Here is a 14,210-nt window from a genome sequence, read left to right as displayed (position 1 = left end):
TTCAGCCTCAGATCGTACGATGTATACATAAAAATGTGCATATGGCATTGATAGGAAACTTCGCTTTACTAAGTACGAGAGCGTGCAGGTGATGGAGAAAGGGGAGATGTGGGTCCATAATAAATAAGTGTTAATGGGAACCGTCGTATTTTCTTGAGGTCTCACGTACCTGTAAAGAAAGTGGTCACCGTTCATGGTAGTGTATGTCTATGATAGTGGGGGAGATGGAGTGCGAGGTAAGGGAGTAGAAGGGAGAGGCTCACTAAACTCCAGTGGTACATCTGGGTCGTAACCGATATCCTGCTCTTGCGCATCTTTGTCGTATCGGTAGTCGAGCGTGAACATCGGCTTGTAAGATTGTCCCGGGTGTGCCTTCACCCACTCTCGTTGCATTCGTGCTCTATCTCTCCCCATCCTTGTGGTCTCATCTTCTTGAACGTCGATATGGAGTTCGCCATAAGCCTGTACAAGATCGGAAAGACCGATGTTTTCGAGAATTTCCCGACTTTTGGTCGCAGCTAGTCGTTTGATGCCTTCGAGTTCCGCGTCGGGATCTTTGTAATCGGACCAACCGAGTTGCGAGACTTTCAGGTAGTCTTGCACATCCGGAGGGAAAGAGAATCCAAGTTTACGATCGACGCCTCGGTACAAAGGTCGATGTTTGCTCTTCTTGCTCTCGATCTGGGCGAACAGCTTTCTACGGGCAAGGGAATTGTCGCCGTGCTCAGATTCCCAGACAAAGTACTGGCCATTGTGTCCTTTCCAGCTTCTTCCATCTTTCTCCATAATAACAGGAAAATCGGGCAGCTTACTCGCCGCAGCTCTTCGATTAGACAACAATTGATCGTCTTGGTACTTGTTGCTAAGAGAAAGGATGTTGTGGGTTGCCACCATATTCGTCCCAAAAATACCAGCAGAGCCGGAAACGGAGTACTCCAAGTCAAAGATTGGTGGCCAGTGCTTGTCGTCGAGGGTCGAGAAGGGGTGGACTTGGGGTGCAGGAGTCATGGGTAAAGTCTCGTCTGTCATCATGTCGGAGGTTGGATCCATTTCGTATTCTTTGGCTTCCCGGAATGTTGAGAAGCGCTCAATATTGTCGGCGATGTCCATCTGAATGGCTTCGAGTGTCGAACGGGGTGTTACACGCTGCAAGAGAACAATTCCGCCTCCTTAGCATTGTCGCCTACCTTGTGAGAACAGTCACGGCGCTCACCCAGCCGTTCGAGGTGTAGAACCGGCTATGTACGAACATAACCTGGGTCTGATCATCATATTCGTAGACCTCGTTCTGACAATTGGTTAGCACCGGGGGAGAATTGAGACCGTTTACCCGAACTTACTTTCGCCAACGCTCGACGAGCTCCTTCTTCCGAAGTAAACTCTAGACAAACGACTCGAGCTGCTTGAGGTTCAGGAGCCACAGGTGCATGAATGGCTGACTATAAGGACATGACATGAGGCCGGACCCTTCTGCAGGAGATTTGAACTCACTATCTCGCCACATGGTCGGAATCGCTTCCACACAGCGTACCTCATCTCTTCCACTGAACTCCATGCCTCGTGCATCAGATTCCCTACTACAACTCCTGTTGCACTGATAGCAATGACATCGTCCAGATGACGGTACTGGAAAGGATCATAGAGTCTACGGTATTTCCACCCTAAGAGCTCGCGCCGATGCCACTTATCCACGTGTACCCACTCATCGTCCTCCGGAAGTAGAGGTAAGGGTTGTCTGGACCTTTTGGTGCTGTCCGAGGAAGGGCCTGCTTGCGATGGAGGTAGTTCGCTACGAGAAAGAGATGGCAGGGGCGGCTTAGAGGGGAGTGAAGGGTGAGGGGGAGGAAGGCCAGCGTTTTCCGCATGGACACCTCTGTGGTGAGCCAAGTCGATGCCGATCCTACTATCATGAGTTGAGGTCTCAGTGCCGAGCACTGAGCTAGGTCGTGGTGGCAGTCTTGCACTCGTAAGAACAGAGGTTTTTTGTTTCTTGTTTGGAGGGAGGTCTACCGCTTCAAGTCGGTCCATCTTGGAGTTACTGTTGTCTTGTATGTTGGTTTGGTTGAAACGTTTTGAGGTATACTAAAGGAGAGAAATGATTTCTACGAAGGGGAAAGAGCACCAAAAGACAACCAGACAATCAGCAGGCATGTCCGTCAGAGTCGTGTTGTCTGCATACAAGGTGTGTGCGTGAGAAACACAAGTCAAAGGACGTCCTTTCGCAGCACTTGCGGCGAACAAAGCGTTGTTACCGTTGGACATCATCAAACTTCTTAATTTCCCTATTCGTTCTTCAGCGCTCTTCATTCCGACCTCACTTTGCATCAGCTACTTACCGAATCTACACACTCAACTTTGAGCTCACAACGGTTCCATCAGTCCAAATCATGTCTACCGCAAAGTAAGTCAGATTCCAAACAACGTGCCGCCTGGCCGCAAAATGTATTGCACAAGCGACTCCAATCGCTTACTGGCCATAACCAGCAGACGAGAACACAGGCTTCCGTGTAGGGCTATGCTCGGTCTTACCCAATCTCAGCTCAAACAACGTCAGGTGAGTTCTCATTGTTGTTAGTCCAGCCTCTGACTTGTGGTAGGACCCCAACGGTTCTAATTGTCTGAAAATCGAAGGGACGACGTCCCAACCTTGGTCGGAAGGGTATAAAGGGGTTCATGAAGCTCGATCGAACTTACCGGCCTGGCAAGAGCTGGATCTTTTCCTCAACGCTGTGAGTGTAGTGTATCTTCATCTAATCGGTACTGACCAAGGGGGTAAGTTTAAGGAAAGTCAAGTAATAATTGTCGATTCTCCTACTGGTTCGGGGAAGTCTACTCAGTAAGTGGATATGCACGGTCGACAGGCTCACCGCTAACAGGTTTCAGGATACCCCAAGCATGTGCACACGCTTTGGATCACGCAGGATGCACGGGACAAGTATTGGTTACACAGCCAAGACGAATACCGACCATGGAGTGTGGAAAACGCTTAGGCGTTGAAATGGATCGTAAGTGTTCGTAACCTTAATTCAGGGTGGTAAGGTCACAGGGCACTGACTGCCATTGTAGTGAAAGTTGGCGTAGCTCTCGGGATTGAGATGAGAGGGGAAGTGATCATGCCTGATGATCGTCAGGATGCCCGGATCATCACTATGACGGACGGACTCCTATCCAACAAAATCGCGGGAGACCCTGATCTGAAGAACGTCGCAGTCGTCATCATCGACGAAGTACATGAAAGGGGGGTGAACATGGATTTGGCTTTAGGTCTCCTAAAGATAGTGCGTTGGTTGACCACCAACAAAGGTTGAGATGCTAAGGAGCTAACGCAAGCGTCCATCTTAGATCCTGGGTCGTCGTTCGGACCTCCGCGTTGTGTGCATGAGCGCCACCGGAGAAAATTCGACACTCTTGACACATTTCGAGGCATTCGCGCCACTGCTCGTCAAGTTGTCCGGTCAAGCGAAGAAGATTCATCGGACTTTCTTAAAGCATGTTGAGGTAGATTGGGAAAGGTGTGCACATCAAGCCGTTCAGCAAATCTTGCGAGATCGGCAGCACTCACTCCCAAAAGGCGATATCTTGATCTTTTGTCCGGGAGAGAGGGAGATCTTCCAGCTCAGAGAACGCGTCCAGGAGATCAAGGACTCGTATCCAGCGGAATGTCAGCATGTCGACATTTTCACCTTGTTCCGAGATCTTCCTCGTGTGGAACAAGCTAAAGTTTTAGAAGACAAATTCGATCCAATCCTGTGGACCGACGGCACTCAGAGGAAAGTGTTGCGAAGGAAGGTCATTCTTGCGACTAACATCGCCGAAACGTCAATTACATTCCCCCATCTCGATTATGTTGTCGATTGCGGAGAAAATAAGCAAGCTGGATTTATTCCAAAATACAACGCCAACGAACTCCTTCTTGCTCCGTGTTCGAAGGCACAGATCATTCAAAGAGTTGGTCGTGTAGGTCGTATTCGACAAGGCTATGCCATTTGCCTTTATACCGAAGATATATACAAAACCCTCCCGGATTTCCCACAACCTCCTATCCTACGAACAGACATGACTGCTACAATCATGAAGCTTCTGTTTGTCGGACTACCAACCGGTGGGCTTGGAACCTTTCCATGGCCGAGTAAGTCAAGTAGAGTGGTGTGGCAACTGACAAGGAAAGCAAAACCCCATCCTGCACAAGTTATTAGAGCAGTGGACACTTTACAGGCCCTAGGTTTCGTGAAACACGATACGCTCGCCTTGACGGACCAAGGAAAGGTCGCCGCTCAGCTGAATCTAAATCCTCAGGTATGTCTTCCCGGTCAAACCTGTAGCTGACGGTCCATCACAGTTGGCGAAGCTGTTCTTAGAAGGGATTGGCTCGGGGGTTGAAGGAGACCTGTTAGTATTGGTTGCGATGCTCGAAGGTATGTTTGCACAGTAGGAAGTGCGAGTTGTGGTCTGACGTATGATCTGTAGGCAGTAATATTCAGAAAGTTGGTGTTGATGACAAGGAAGAAGCAACAAGTTTCTACAAAACCTTCGTTCACGAACGTGGGGATCACTTTACCCTCGTCAATCTTTGGAAAGCCTGGAAGGCACACCAGCAGAGTAAGAGCACCAATAGTCCGGCGTAAGGGCTATGGCTGACTTAAAGAAGTGAATCACGGACCTCACTTTGCCCAAAAATTCTACATACACGGGCAAAATTGCGGTGCTGTGGACCATAGGATCAATGAAATTAATGATTTGTGGACCAGTAAGTGCGATACAACCCCCGACAACTGAACTTAGACTCTTGACTCTGACGTCAGCAGAGCTGGGTGGCACCCGTATCGTTCCGACCACACAAGACTCAGTGCAGGGATACGAGGCCAAATTCGGCAAGTCGCTACTTCGAGGATTTGCCCACAACCTGGCAGTACGTGTAGACGTACCCTTGGCCAAGGGGAAAGCACGCGAGAAAGATGTCCGGTATGAGTGGAGAAATATACACGAGTGCGCAAAGGGGTTCAAAGGCAAGGTGCGTACACAGTCTTTACCGTCAAGTGTCCCCCGGTCTGGCTGACCTAGGTTTGATGATCGAAGGCCTTGCAAAAGTCGCATACGTCTATGCTTGGAAAGGAACATAATCCCCGCTACATCATTTATACCTCTGTTCGTTTATTCCTGCCATTCATGGATTTTTTATTAAGTACTGATTGGCCACCTCTTCCCTTAGCTGGACTATCAGTCATCTACCGATTCTCTAGTCATGCACCACGCGACAGATATCGATGAGGCTTGGATACGGGAGTGGGATCCGGAATTTCTTACGGACACACTGATCTAAATCCCGATCCGACTACTCTTCTCCATACTGCCTTAAACTATCCTCGTTTCCGCGTAATTAGCAATATCCTAATCCTTCCTCACCTCTCACTCTCCAGCTATCTTAATTTATTATGGACCCTTCCCCTCTCCTTCCCTGTTCATAGCTTACTGTATCAATCTTTTTCTGATTAGTCCCATGTATGAATATAGTACATGCATCCTGCCGTGAATTCAATGGCCGATCGTGTTAATCTGTACGGGTTACTGTCTGGCCCGAAGACAGAGAATATCGTGGCATCATGTGAACAGACCGGGTGCTGACTTGCACCAATGGTATCATGACTATATATCATAAGAAGATGTGTACAATGGGATCTATCAAGCAGGATTGGGTCCATAATATATCACGATTTCAAAGAGGATTGGGGCTGGCATGACATACACTGCGGAACAAAGCGAAGAAACAGCTGCGTCCCTTATCGAAAATCGCACAAACAAACACGACTCACCAGTATCTAATCTACACTGATTGCATCGTCTTCTTCTTCTTCTTCTCCTTCTTCTTCCTCCTCTTCCACCTCTTCTTCCTCTTCCTTGGCTCCCTCCTCAAAAGCCTCCTCGTCTCCGTCGTCATCATCATCCCGGTCTACTACTCGCATCTGCCTTTTCCTTCTTGCAGCGGGACGGACCGTAATACGAACCCGCTCGCTGATCTTGAAATCGGGCCGATCGTTCAAGATCTTGTCAGCCAGAGCGGAAGTATCAATTTTATCAATTAATTTTTCCAAAGTTTTGTCGAGAGCTTCGGATCCAATTAGCCTGACCTGCCATTTCAATCACGACAAGAGAAGTATTACTCACATTGCACCGGAGGCAGACGTTCGTAGCCAAGCCTTGCTCTGCGATGATACTCGAAAACCTTTTCTCTGTTTCCACGTATCATGGGTCTCTGTCCCTGGACGAAGGCACCATCGCGAAGGCGGGGGAAGGCGACGTAATCTCCCGTGTCGGCTAACGCTGATATTTCGATGAGGCGAGCATAGACGCTTTGAGCCGCGGGAGTTTTGGATAGTCCGAGGACAGGCTCTAAATGCTTGCGATACCAAACATGGAACCCGTTAGGATCTGAATAGCTGGCAGTCAGTCACTTGCCAGGTTGAACGCCTTAATCACACTTTACGCACCTTTTGGGTTCCTATGTGTGAGGACGGGTATCTGAAGACCTTGGTCTGTAAGATTCCGGACCGCTGTCCACAATCTCAAGATCTGCTGAGGAGTCATCCCTCTGAAGATCTGTCCAGGATCTGCAGCTCTGGTGTTCATTCCGACCTCGGGGTTGGTAGAATCGAGCATGATCATGGCGAGAGACTCCAGACCCATTGATAACCATCGAAGGTCGAAACAGAAATCTTCAAGATGTCCCAGATCGAAGATTATTCGGTCTGTTCGACCCACACGTTGATCGTCCTCGTCTGCTTTGCCAGTCAGCCTTTTTGATGTACGAAATATCTAGCCACTGACTTGCTTTGCCCATTTCAGCGACCACCCTTTTTGAACCAGAGTAGTAGGGACTATCCAATCTTTTTTTGAATCCTCGACTTATGGTGTGCCCAACCACAATTTTGCCCTAATAGATATCAGCTTTTGATTCGCTTTTCTCAAAGAGAACAACTAACTTGGGCCGACGTGAGTACATAGACTCCCACGCTGCGGGTATTTCTTGGGTCCGCATCACCACAAATAACTCCTAAGTCCGACACCGGTATCGATGTATCGGATCTGACAGCACTGGAGAGCATGTCAGACATGATGTTCAACTCTGCTCTCTGACACGTACGATGCTACAGGGATCTTGAGATTTGGATTGATCGTAAAGGCCACAGCTACAAGGAGTTCGATCCCGCTGACCTCTTGATTATTGATGGTATGGATGGATGTGAATACCGGATGAAGACTGCAGGAATTTGAAGGATTGTTCAGAATAAAGGGGGCTTCGGGATGAGCTTGGCGTTGACTGAAGATCCGTAAGCGGTGGCGTGCTGATGTGAGCTAGCGTGAACGTACTGCTCTTGCCAAAACTTATTGTATTCCGGTACTGTTCTGAAGCGTTTCACGAGCCAAGGATAAGCTTCCGATGCCTGAGAGGTAGCATAAGCTCATGCGCATTTCCCGTTGACGGTGACATACCAGCTTTCTACAATCCTCCTCCGTGTCGTCGTACAGCTCCAGAAGGGACTCTCGTACTCTCTTGGTGACTGGATGTTCAGCGCCGTGCGTCGTCGGATCTCCAATCTCCTCTTCGGCCATCATCATCAAGAAAGCAGCATCGTCTTCGATGTCTAGCACGGCAATATTAACAACTACATCATGCCGCATGGGACATCACGTACTTTCATCATTCACTCGGTTTTCACCTTGCTGAACAGAAGTTCGGGAGGATTCAGCGAGATCGGACATCTTGTAATACTCGTAAGTCTCAGAAGCGATAGGCGTTAGTTTAGCTGACGAGAGGTATATACTTTGATTATGGAGTGAAGTGGATTGGAAAGTGAAAGGACGACAATGCTGAATTAAAGTTCAACCGTTCGAGTGCCACGAGCTCAACCTCAACAACATTCAACTTGGGTTCCTTTATGTGGGGGGATGTCAACATCCTAGTTCCGAACTCCGCCTCCACATTGTCAATGCATGACACACCTCGTTGCGCGTTTCAAAAGACTTGAGAGTGTCTTCCTTCACATTCTCTCTCTCTTTCTTGTAAGTTGAACGCTTGGATCATTGTGTTTGTCCCTAGGAGAGACAGCGACTCTGTCAGTATCGACAATGGCAGACTTTAGCCCTTCACATTTTGAGGAAGAAGGCGGTAAGTCAGCCACTCCTGTTTTCAGTTATTGCCAAGCTGATTGACGTCCCTTTCTTCTTTCCCGTAGACGTGTGTCGAGTCTGTCGTGTGGAAGGCGACGAGGAGAACCCCCTGATATATCCTTGCAAATGCTCTGGATCAGTACGATTCGTACATCCTGATTGGTAAGCTAACAATCCATCCCTGTCAGTGGAGAACGGCGAGGGTAGCTGACCGAGAACTCGTGTGACCCAGTTTGAAGCAATGGTTAGCACAGAGTCAGAAGAAGTATTGTGAGATTTGCGGACACAAATACACTTTCACAAAAGGTATAGCTACTCCCTCCTGATGTCTACAATTGTCGTAGCTGATTATTCTGCGACCAGTGTACCCCGATCAACTACCGACTTCCATTCCTTTCACCGTCTACATTCGTCAATCCATACTATGGCTGTATCGACAGATATTATGGGTGGCAAGATGTTGGCTGGTGGTGATAGCGTGGTTGATAGTGCTACCTGGATTAAACATGTTCAGCTTGAGAGGACTCTTATGGCTCACAGATCATCTGTAAGTATTGAGAGATCACGTATCTACGCACATGATTACTGATCTTGACGATCACACCTAGGGGTTTGGTGGGAACGAGTGACGAAGAGAGCGCGGAGGTTGGGTTCAACGGAACGATTGCCAACGCCACCTTCGCAATCATGTCGAACATCACGGACAACTCGACAGGGTTCAATACCACCACAGGATCCGCAGCCGACCCATCTTTGAAGGTGGACGGCCCTGTGAGAACTCTGTATAGAGTGCTTGTTGCCTCGGTCAAGCGATGGGTGAATGGCGAGGATGACACGTGAGTCTGAATGAGAAGTCTCCGCGTCGTCGTTGCTGATGGCCAGCAGGATTGTCGGCTTTGTCCTTCGAGGGCAGGTCCTGTCCATCGCGCTAGCGGCCGTCCTTATCGGCCTAATCCTGCTGCGAGAATGGATCACCCAGCACAACTGGCAGGAACATGAGCGTCCGCCTATACGCGAAGAAGGAGAGATCAACCCCGACGAATGGGTGATCATGCATGGGGTAGCCAGAAGGACAGTGGACGTGATGGCGGCAATCATGGGGAGAGCAAGAACACCAGTAGGGGGGAACCGGAGGCATCGAATTGATCCCGATAGGATTTTGGAACATGCCCAGCAGGCGGAAGGCACGGCAAACGAAGCCGCAAGCCCGATCAATCTGCTTGCGGGTATGTACGAGCAGCACGAGAACGTGAGATTCACAGGTGATGGTAGCGATTTTGACAATGTCGAAATGCTACGGGCGGAACTACGATTGGAAGCGGGAGAACCGGAGGATGCCGACCCAGAATCGGAGATCGCTTTCACACACGATCAAGAGGGGAGCCCACTACCTTCTAACTCGAACAGCCTTGAGGCGGCTTTAGCCGAATACAGACGGCATCACGAAATCATGTCTCAGGTCGACCAACACGCAGCCGAGCTTGACATGCTCGACCAACCGCGACCACCGACACTTAGGGAGATCTTGCAAGAACAAAGAAGAGTGTCGCAAGGTATAGAAGAGGAGAACGAGGAGAATGAGGCGGGACCGAGTAGACCGACTTGGAGTCAGGCGGGATCGCCTACCAGATCTGTCGATGGAGAGCTTGCCGATGGGAGATCTACAGTCAGTCAAAGGGAGAGGGATGATGTGGCTTATGCTGCACCCGAACTCTTGCGAAGGAACGGGAAAGGCAAGGCGGTGGACGATGACGAAGAAGACGGAGTGATTCCAGTCAGCAACCAAGCTGCGGGGCCATCCCAAGTTCCCGAAATGCCCGAAGCGCTCTTTTTGCCTCCACCTGATAGGACGACTGAACACACCGAAATACAGTGGGATCCACAAATACCATGGTCAGTGACACCAGACTCGCATTTCTCAGATACTTCCGACCCTGTTGCGGCAGTGCAAGAACCGATTCAGCAAAGGAGACCGCCTACTCCTCCACTGCCTAGACCGAACACCCCTCCGGCACAGCGTGCCGCAGATGACGACGGCGATGATGATGATCATGGAGGAGAATGGGAGGACGAGGTCGAGGCGGACGCTGCGCCTCCAGAACAGGTCAGAGATGGCGAAGGGAGATTCGTAGAGGTGGAAATTATGGAAGAGATGGAAGAGGAGCCATGGGACCGAGATGACTGGAATGGTGTACTTGAGGGTGAGTCGAGAGATCTACGGCAACCATAATCACTGACCTTCCTTAGTCATCGGACTCATCGGTCCCATACATGGTCTCTTCCAAAACGTGAGTTGCCGCCTTCTACAATGTGTGCTGTATATTGACTTTTGCTACCAGGTGCTGTTCGGCGTCATTGTTATGGGCGCGGCTATCTCTGTTCTCGTAGGCCTGCCCATGATCATCGGCAAACTATTCCTATCGATCGACTTTGTACGAAGCACGCTTTCTATCGGACGACGAACACTCCACCTCGTCAGAAAAGTAACCGACCCTATCGTGGATGTGTTCTGGGAGATTGTGAAAGAAGTGTTGATCTTGCCTCTTCTTTCATCCTTCCGAGCGGCAGAGCGTATCATTGCGCGCAAGGTCGGCCTAGGCCGTCAACCGCTTCCTCCTGCGCGGACGAACTTGTTCTCGAAACTCACTGGACTCTTGACGACCTCACCACCTGCAAATGTGACACTCGAAACCAGCAAAAGTCAAATTGTTATGACGAAAGTGGCCGACGTACTTGCCTTAGTTGGTCAGGTAGCTTTCGACTCCTATGAAGTGTCCTTGGCATTCCAGCACAAGATTGCTACCTCGGATCGATCGCAAGATAGGATATGGTGTATGCTGTCAGGCTATGGAGTCGCGGGAGGGGTCGTCGCTCTCATTGCGCTTGCTGGTGATGCTGGCTTCGGCAGCATCCCTGCCGAATGGGCAAGAACCCTGAAGCAGCACGGAATGTTTTTGAAAGTGAGTGAACCTTGCGAAAGGTGGTATCGGTAGGGGCTGACCGTAGTCACCGTAGTTGGCGTTCTTCATGTTGCTCGAACTAGCAGCATTCCCGCTCGGTATAGGCACGATGATCGATGCTTGTACCGTTCCACTCTTCCCAGGTGCGACGCTGCTCGGCCGGTATGAGCGGTTGACAACGAGCCCGTTTGGGACTCTATTCGCCAACTGGTTGATGGGAACCCTGTGAGTGTCTTCTTAAGTTGTTACAAACTACAAATGCCCCCACTGACTTCTGTACGCAGATTCATGTACCAATTCGCGACCCTTCTGTCTCATATCCGTACTCTCTGTCGACCTGGGACACTATTTTTCATCCGAGATCCTGCGGATCCGAATTACTCGCCCGTCAAGGACATCATGGAGAAAAGCGCGTTCAGTCAGCTCCGGAAGGTGAGTGGACTTTACACTCTGGATGACGCTACATCTGTGCTGATATCTCCTAGCTTGGTACTTCCGCTGTGATGTATGGCTTCATCGTTTTCTGCTTGTTCGGCGCAGCTAGTTGGGGAGTTGCACACCAACCATTCGTCAACATCCTCCCCTTGAGACTGGATCCGACGCAGTGAGTGACATGCTACGCCTTTCGACCTCAGCTGACAACCCGTTCTCTTGCTAGTGGACCCCTCACCTCTGTTCCCTTTGACCTTATCTTCCTCCACCTCGTCTTACCACCCACGTTGGATCTCATCCGACCAAGACATCGGGGCAAAAAGGCGTTATCGCTCTGGTGGAGGTACACAACCTCCTTGTACCGCCTCGACGGCCTGATCTCCACTCGTCGCGAGCGCGCTGAGCGAGATAAGGTTCCAGCCAAGTGGGAATTTATCTGGTCGATTCTCGACCCGATCTGTCGATTCCTCTTCGGCCCCTACAACCCTGAGTCTATCACCGCTCGAGTCCCAGCATCAGACCAGGTTGCCCTTGCCCCACCATCACAACGAAGAGCAGAAGGAGGCGTCTTCATCCCTCTAGATGACAAGGGGATCCCACTGAATGACAAAGACAAGATGCGACTGTTGAAACAAGATCGACTGGCGAGAGAGGCAGGAAGGGATCCGATATCGGACTATGAAATGATATATCTGCCCAAGTTCTGGAGAACAAGAGTTCATGTCTTTATCGGTAGTGCGCTGGCCGCGAGCTCGACAGTGGTCGCGCTAGGTGGATTTGCGCCTCTGTTGGTGGGGCGGATGGCGGTGGGGTGGAAGTTGGGAGTAGTCCATGATGGTTACAACTGGGTGAGCAGCACATCACAGACCTACACAGTCTTCCTGGTAGTGCCTCCTCCACACCGAGAGGGACAAAGATTCGATTGAGATCAATGCTGACATCTTGCATGCTTCTCCAGCTCGCCGGTGCATACATCATCTACTTCTCGTTAGCTCTCGGCCTCTCCGCTCGAAAACGAATACTGGCTATGAACAAGGCTGCACGACTCCGTCGCTCAGACGCTTCTACCCGAGTCAAGCGAGGATTAATGCGATGGCTAGCGGGTGGATATGGAGTCGCGATGTTCTATGGCTTGCTCCCGGTCCAAGTTGGTTTGGTCTTGGAAACATACCTCGTCATGTTACGAGCACCACTGGGCGATGGAGCAGGCAGGATCGTGATTCATTTCTGGGATGTTTGGTGAGTGGAGTCAGGCATTGACAGAGATCCTCAATGGCTGACTCTTCTCGGCACAGGGCTACGGGGACGATAGTCTGTTCGCTGTTCATGGGTCTGCTAGCTTTCATCAGACCACGGGGGAGACTGACATTTTTGGACCTGATCAAGGAGGTGAGCTCAGCTGGTTCAACCATGATCACTTGGAAGTGTCGTGTAGCGAGCTGACATCAATGATTACCTTAAAGCGTCTGCGAAACCCGGCCGCCAAACATTTCGCCACGACCAATATTGTGATACTTCCCACGATTGGAGTACTGGCTATCCCGATCTTGCTGCCGATCTGTTTCGGTACTGGAGTTCTGTTCTTCCGAACGATTGCATTGGGTGGTGAAGTCGACGAAGACTTCAACGCGACTTTGTGTAAGTGGCTCACAGTCCATGTCCCAATATAGCACCGCAGCTGACGGAATGATGCATCGCACGAATATAGTCCGCTCGTTACTCCCTCTCTGCTTCGGTATACTCGTTGCGACGTATGGCCGAGGGTTCATGAAGCAAGAGCTCGACCGAGTCAAGCAGAAGATGGTAGACGCAGAGTATGTAGTGGAGGAGAGAGTCGAGAATTATGTTCCAGGTTCAGAACCTGTCGCTGGGCCGAAGGCTACGGTGGGAGGTAAGGGTGCAGATGGGCTTGTTGCGGGTGGGGCTGGAGCTGGAGGACGTAGATTGGGTGATGGAGTGAGAGTTGAGGGTGAAGGAGAGACTGAGACTGGGGAAGAGGATGATGAAGGATGGGAAGATATGTAGATTTGATGATACCTTGCACCATACGAATATCGGAATCCGACAGGGGGATTCCAGAATGTATAACTTTTCGATCGGATTACGTCAATGCCATCGGATATGAGCGGTGAGGGGTTCGTTCCTGAATGAGTATGCGGCAATAGCACCAAATAGCACCAATAGCACCAATAGTCAAAAGTGAGATTCAGGGTAATCAAAGAACAAAATTCGAAAATACAAGGAGATGCTTCGAAATCATCTGATTGACTAGGACGGTGATGGGGAAGCTGTTTTCGAATATCTCGTCGTAGAAACAGGTAAAGATGATAACGTCAACGCGACTTTTCCCGACAACGACCTATGAGTGAATCGTAGTGTCGACAAGCCAAGGAAAAATTACATTCCTCTTCCCCCATCATCGTCTTTCTGTTTGTTCTTACACACAACGACAAAAACAACGGCGTCACCATACACAAGCAAAATGATGAGATCAACGTGAGTCGGATTTCACTCCCCGGTGCGGTGACCACCTCCACATCTCATATCACCCCATCTATCTTCCTTTTTCATCTTTTGGTACATTCCCCATCTCACCATCAAGTCACCGCTATAATCACCATTAGATTGAATCGTGCATATACTAATACATAC

At 50.0% G+C, this 14,210-nt stretch overlaps 4 protein-coding genes across 4 annotated transcripts; 2 read left to right on the top strand and 2 right to left on the bottom strand.

The window, feature by feature from the left end:
- Positions 1-207: 207 nt before the first annotated feature.
- On the bottom strand, positions 208-2,151 carry CI109_105491 (uncharacterized protein; the record flags this gene model as incomplete). The annotated part of the gene is made up of 6 exons (XM_032003389.2): positions 208-1,146; positions 1,214-1,288; positions 1,341-1,439; positions 1,492-1,645; positions 1,703-2,082; positions 2,134-2,151. 6 exons carry the CDS (start codon positions 2,149-2,151, stop codon positions 208-210), a joined length of 1,665 nt encoding a protein of 554 aa, XP_031862247.2.
- A 289-nt stretch (positions 2,152-2,440) lies between these two features.
- CI109_105490 (uncharacterized protein) lies at positions 2,441-4,625 on the top strand (the record flags this gene model as incomplete). The annotated part of the gene is made up of 9 exons (XM_065967668.1): positions 2,441-2,554; positions 2,598-2,729; positions 2,778-2,836; positions 2,884-3,005; positions 3,067-3,278; positions 3,343-4,129; positions 4,223-4,296; positions 4,340-4,415; positions 4,468-4,625. 9 exons carry the CDS (start codon positions 2,441-2,443, stop codon positions 4,623-4,625), a joined length of 1,734 nt encoding a protein of 577 aa, XP_065823740.1.
- Positions 4,626-5,816: 1,191 nt separating this feature from the next.
- Positions 5,817-7,954, bottom strand: CI109_105489 (uncharacterized protein; the record flags this gene model as incomplete). The annotated part of the gene is made up of 10 exons (XM_032003387.2): positions 5,817-6,103; positions 6,163-6,426; positions 6,486-6,773; positions 6,823-6,928; positions 6,978-7,089; positions 7,139-7,315; positions 7,366-7,439; positions 7,489-7,640; positions 7,692-7,866; positions 7,916-7,954. The coding sequence occupies 10 exons, from the start codon at positions 7,952-7,954 to the stop codon at positions 5,817-5,819; spliced, it is 1,674 nt and encodes a 557-aa protein (XP_031862245.2).
- Positions 7,955-8,124: 170 nt separating this feature from the next.
- Positions 8,125-13,583, top strand: CI109_105488 (uncharacterized protein; the record flags this gene model as incomplete). The annotated part of the gene is made up of 16 exons (XM_032003386.1): positions 8,125-8,164; positions 8,232-8,328; positions 8,399-8,472; positions 8,530-8,713; positions 8,775-9,002; positions 9,052-10,367; positions 10,414-10,454; positions 10,506-11,126; positions 11,182-11,351; positions 11,411-11,558; positions 11,612-11,730; positions 11,785-12,406; positions 12,517-12,797; positions 12,854-12,947; positions 13,022-13,196; positions 13,267-13,583. 16 exons carry the CDS (start codon positions 8,125-8,127, stop codon positions 13,581-13,583), a joined length of 4,527 nt encoding a protein of 1,508 aa, XP_031862244.1.
- Between the last annotated feature and the right edge of the window lie 627 nt (positions 13,584-14,210).

Source organism: Kwoniella shandongensis, chromosome 10 (genome assembly GCF_008629635.2).
Source record: "Kwoniella shandongensis chromosome 10, complete sequence".
Taxonomy (NCBI): domain Eukaryota; kingdom Fungi; phylum Basidiomycota; class Tremellomycetes; order Tremellales; family Cryptococcaceae; genus Kwoniella; species Kwoniella shandongensis.
The sequence above is the reverse complement of the archived record's forward strand: the minus strand, read 5'-3'. Positions and strand labels throughout refer to the sequence as shown.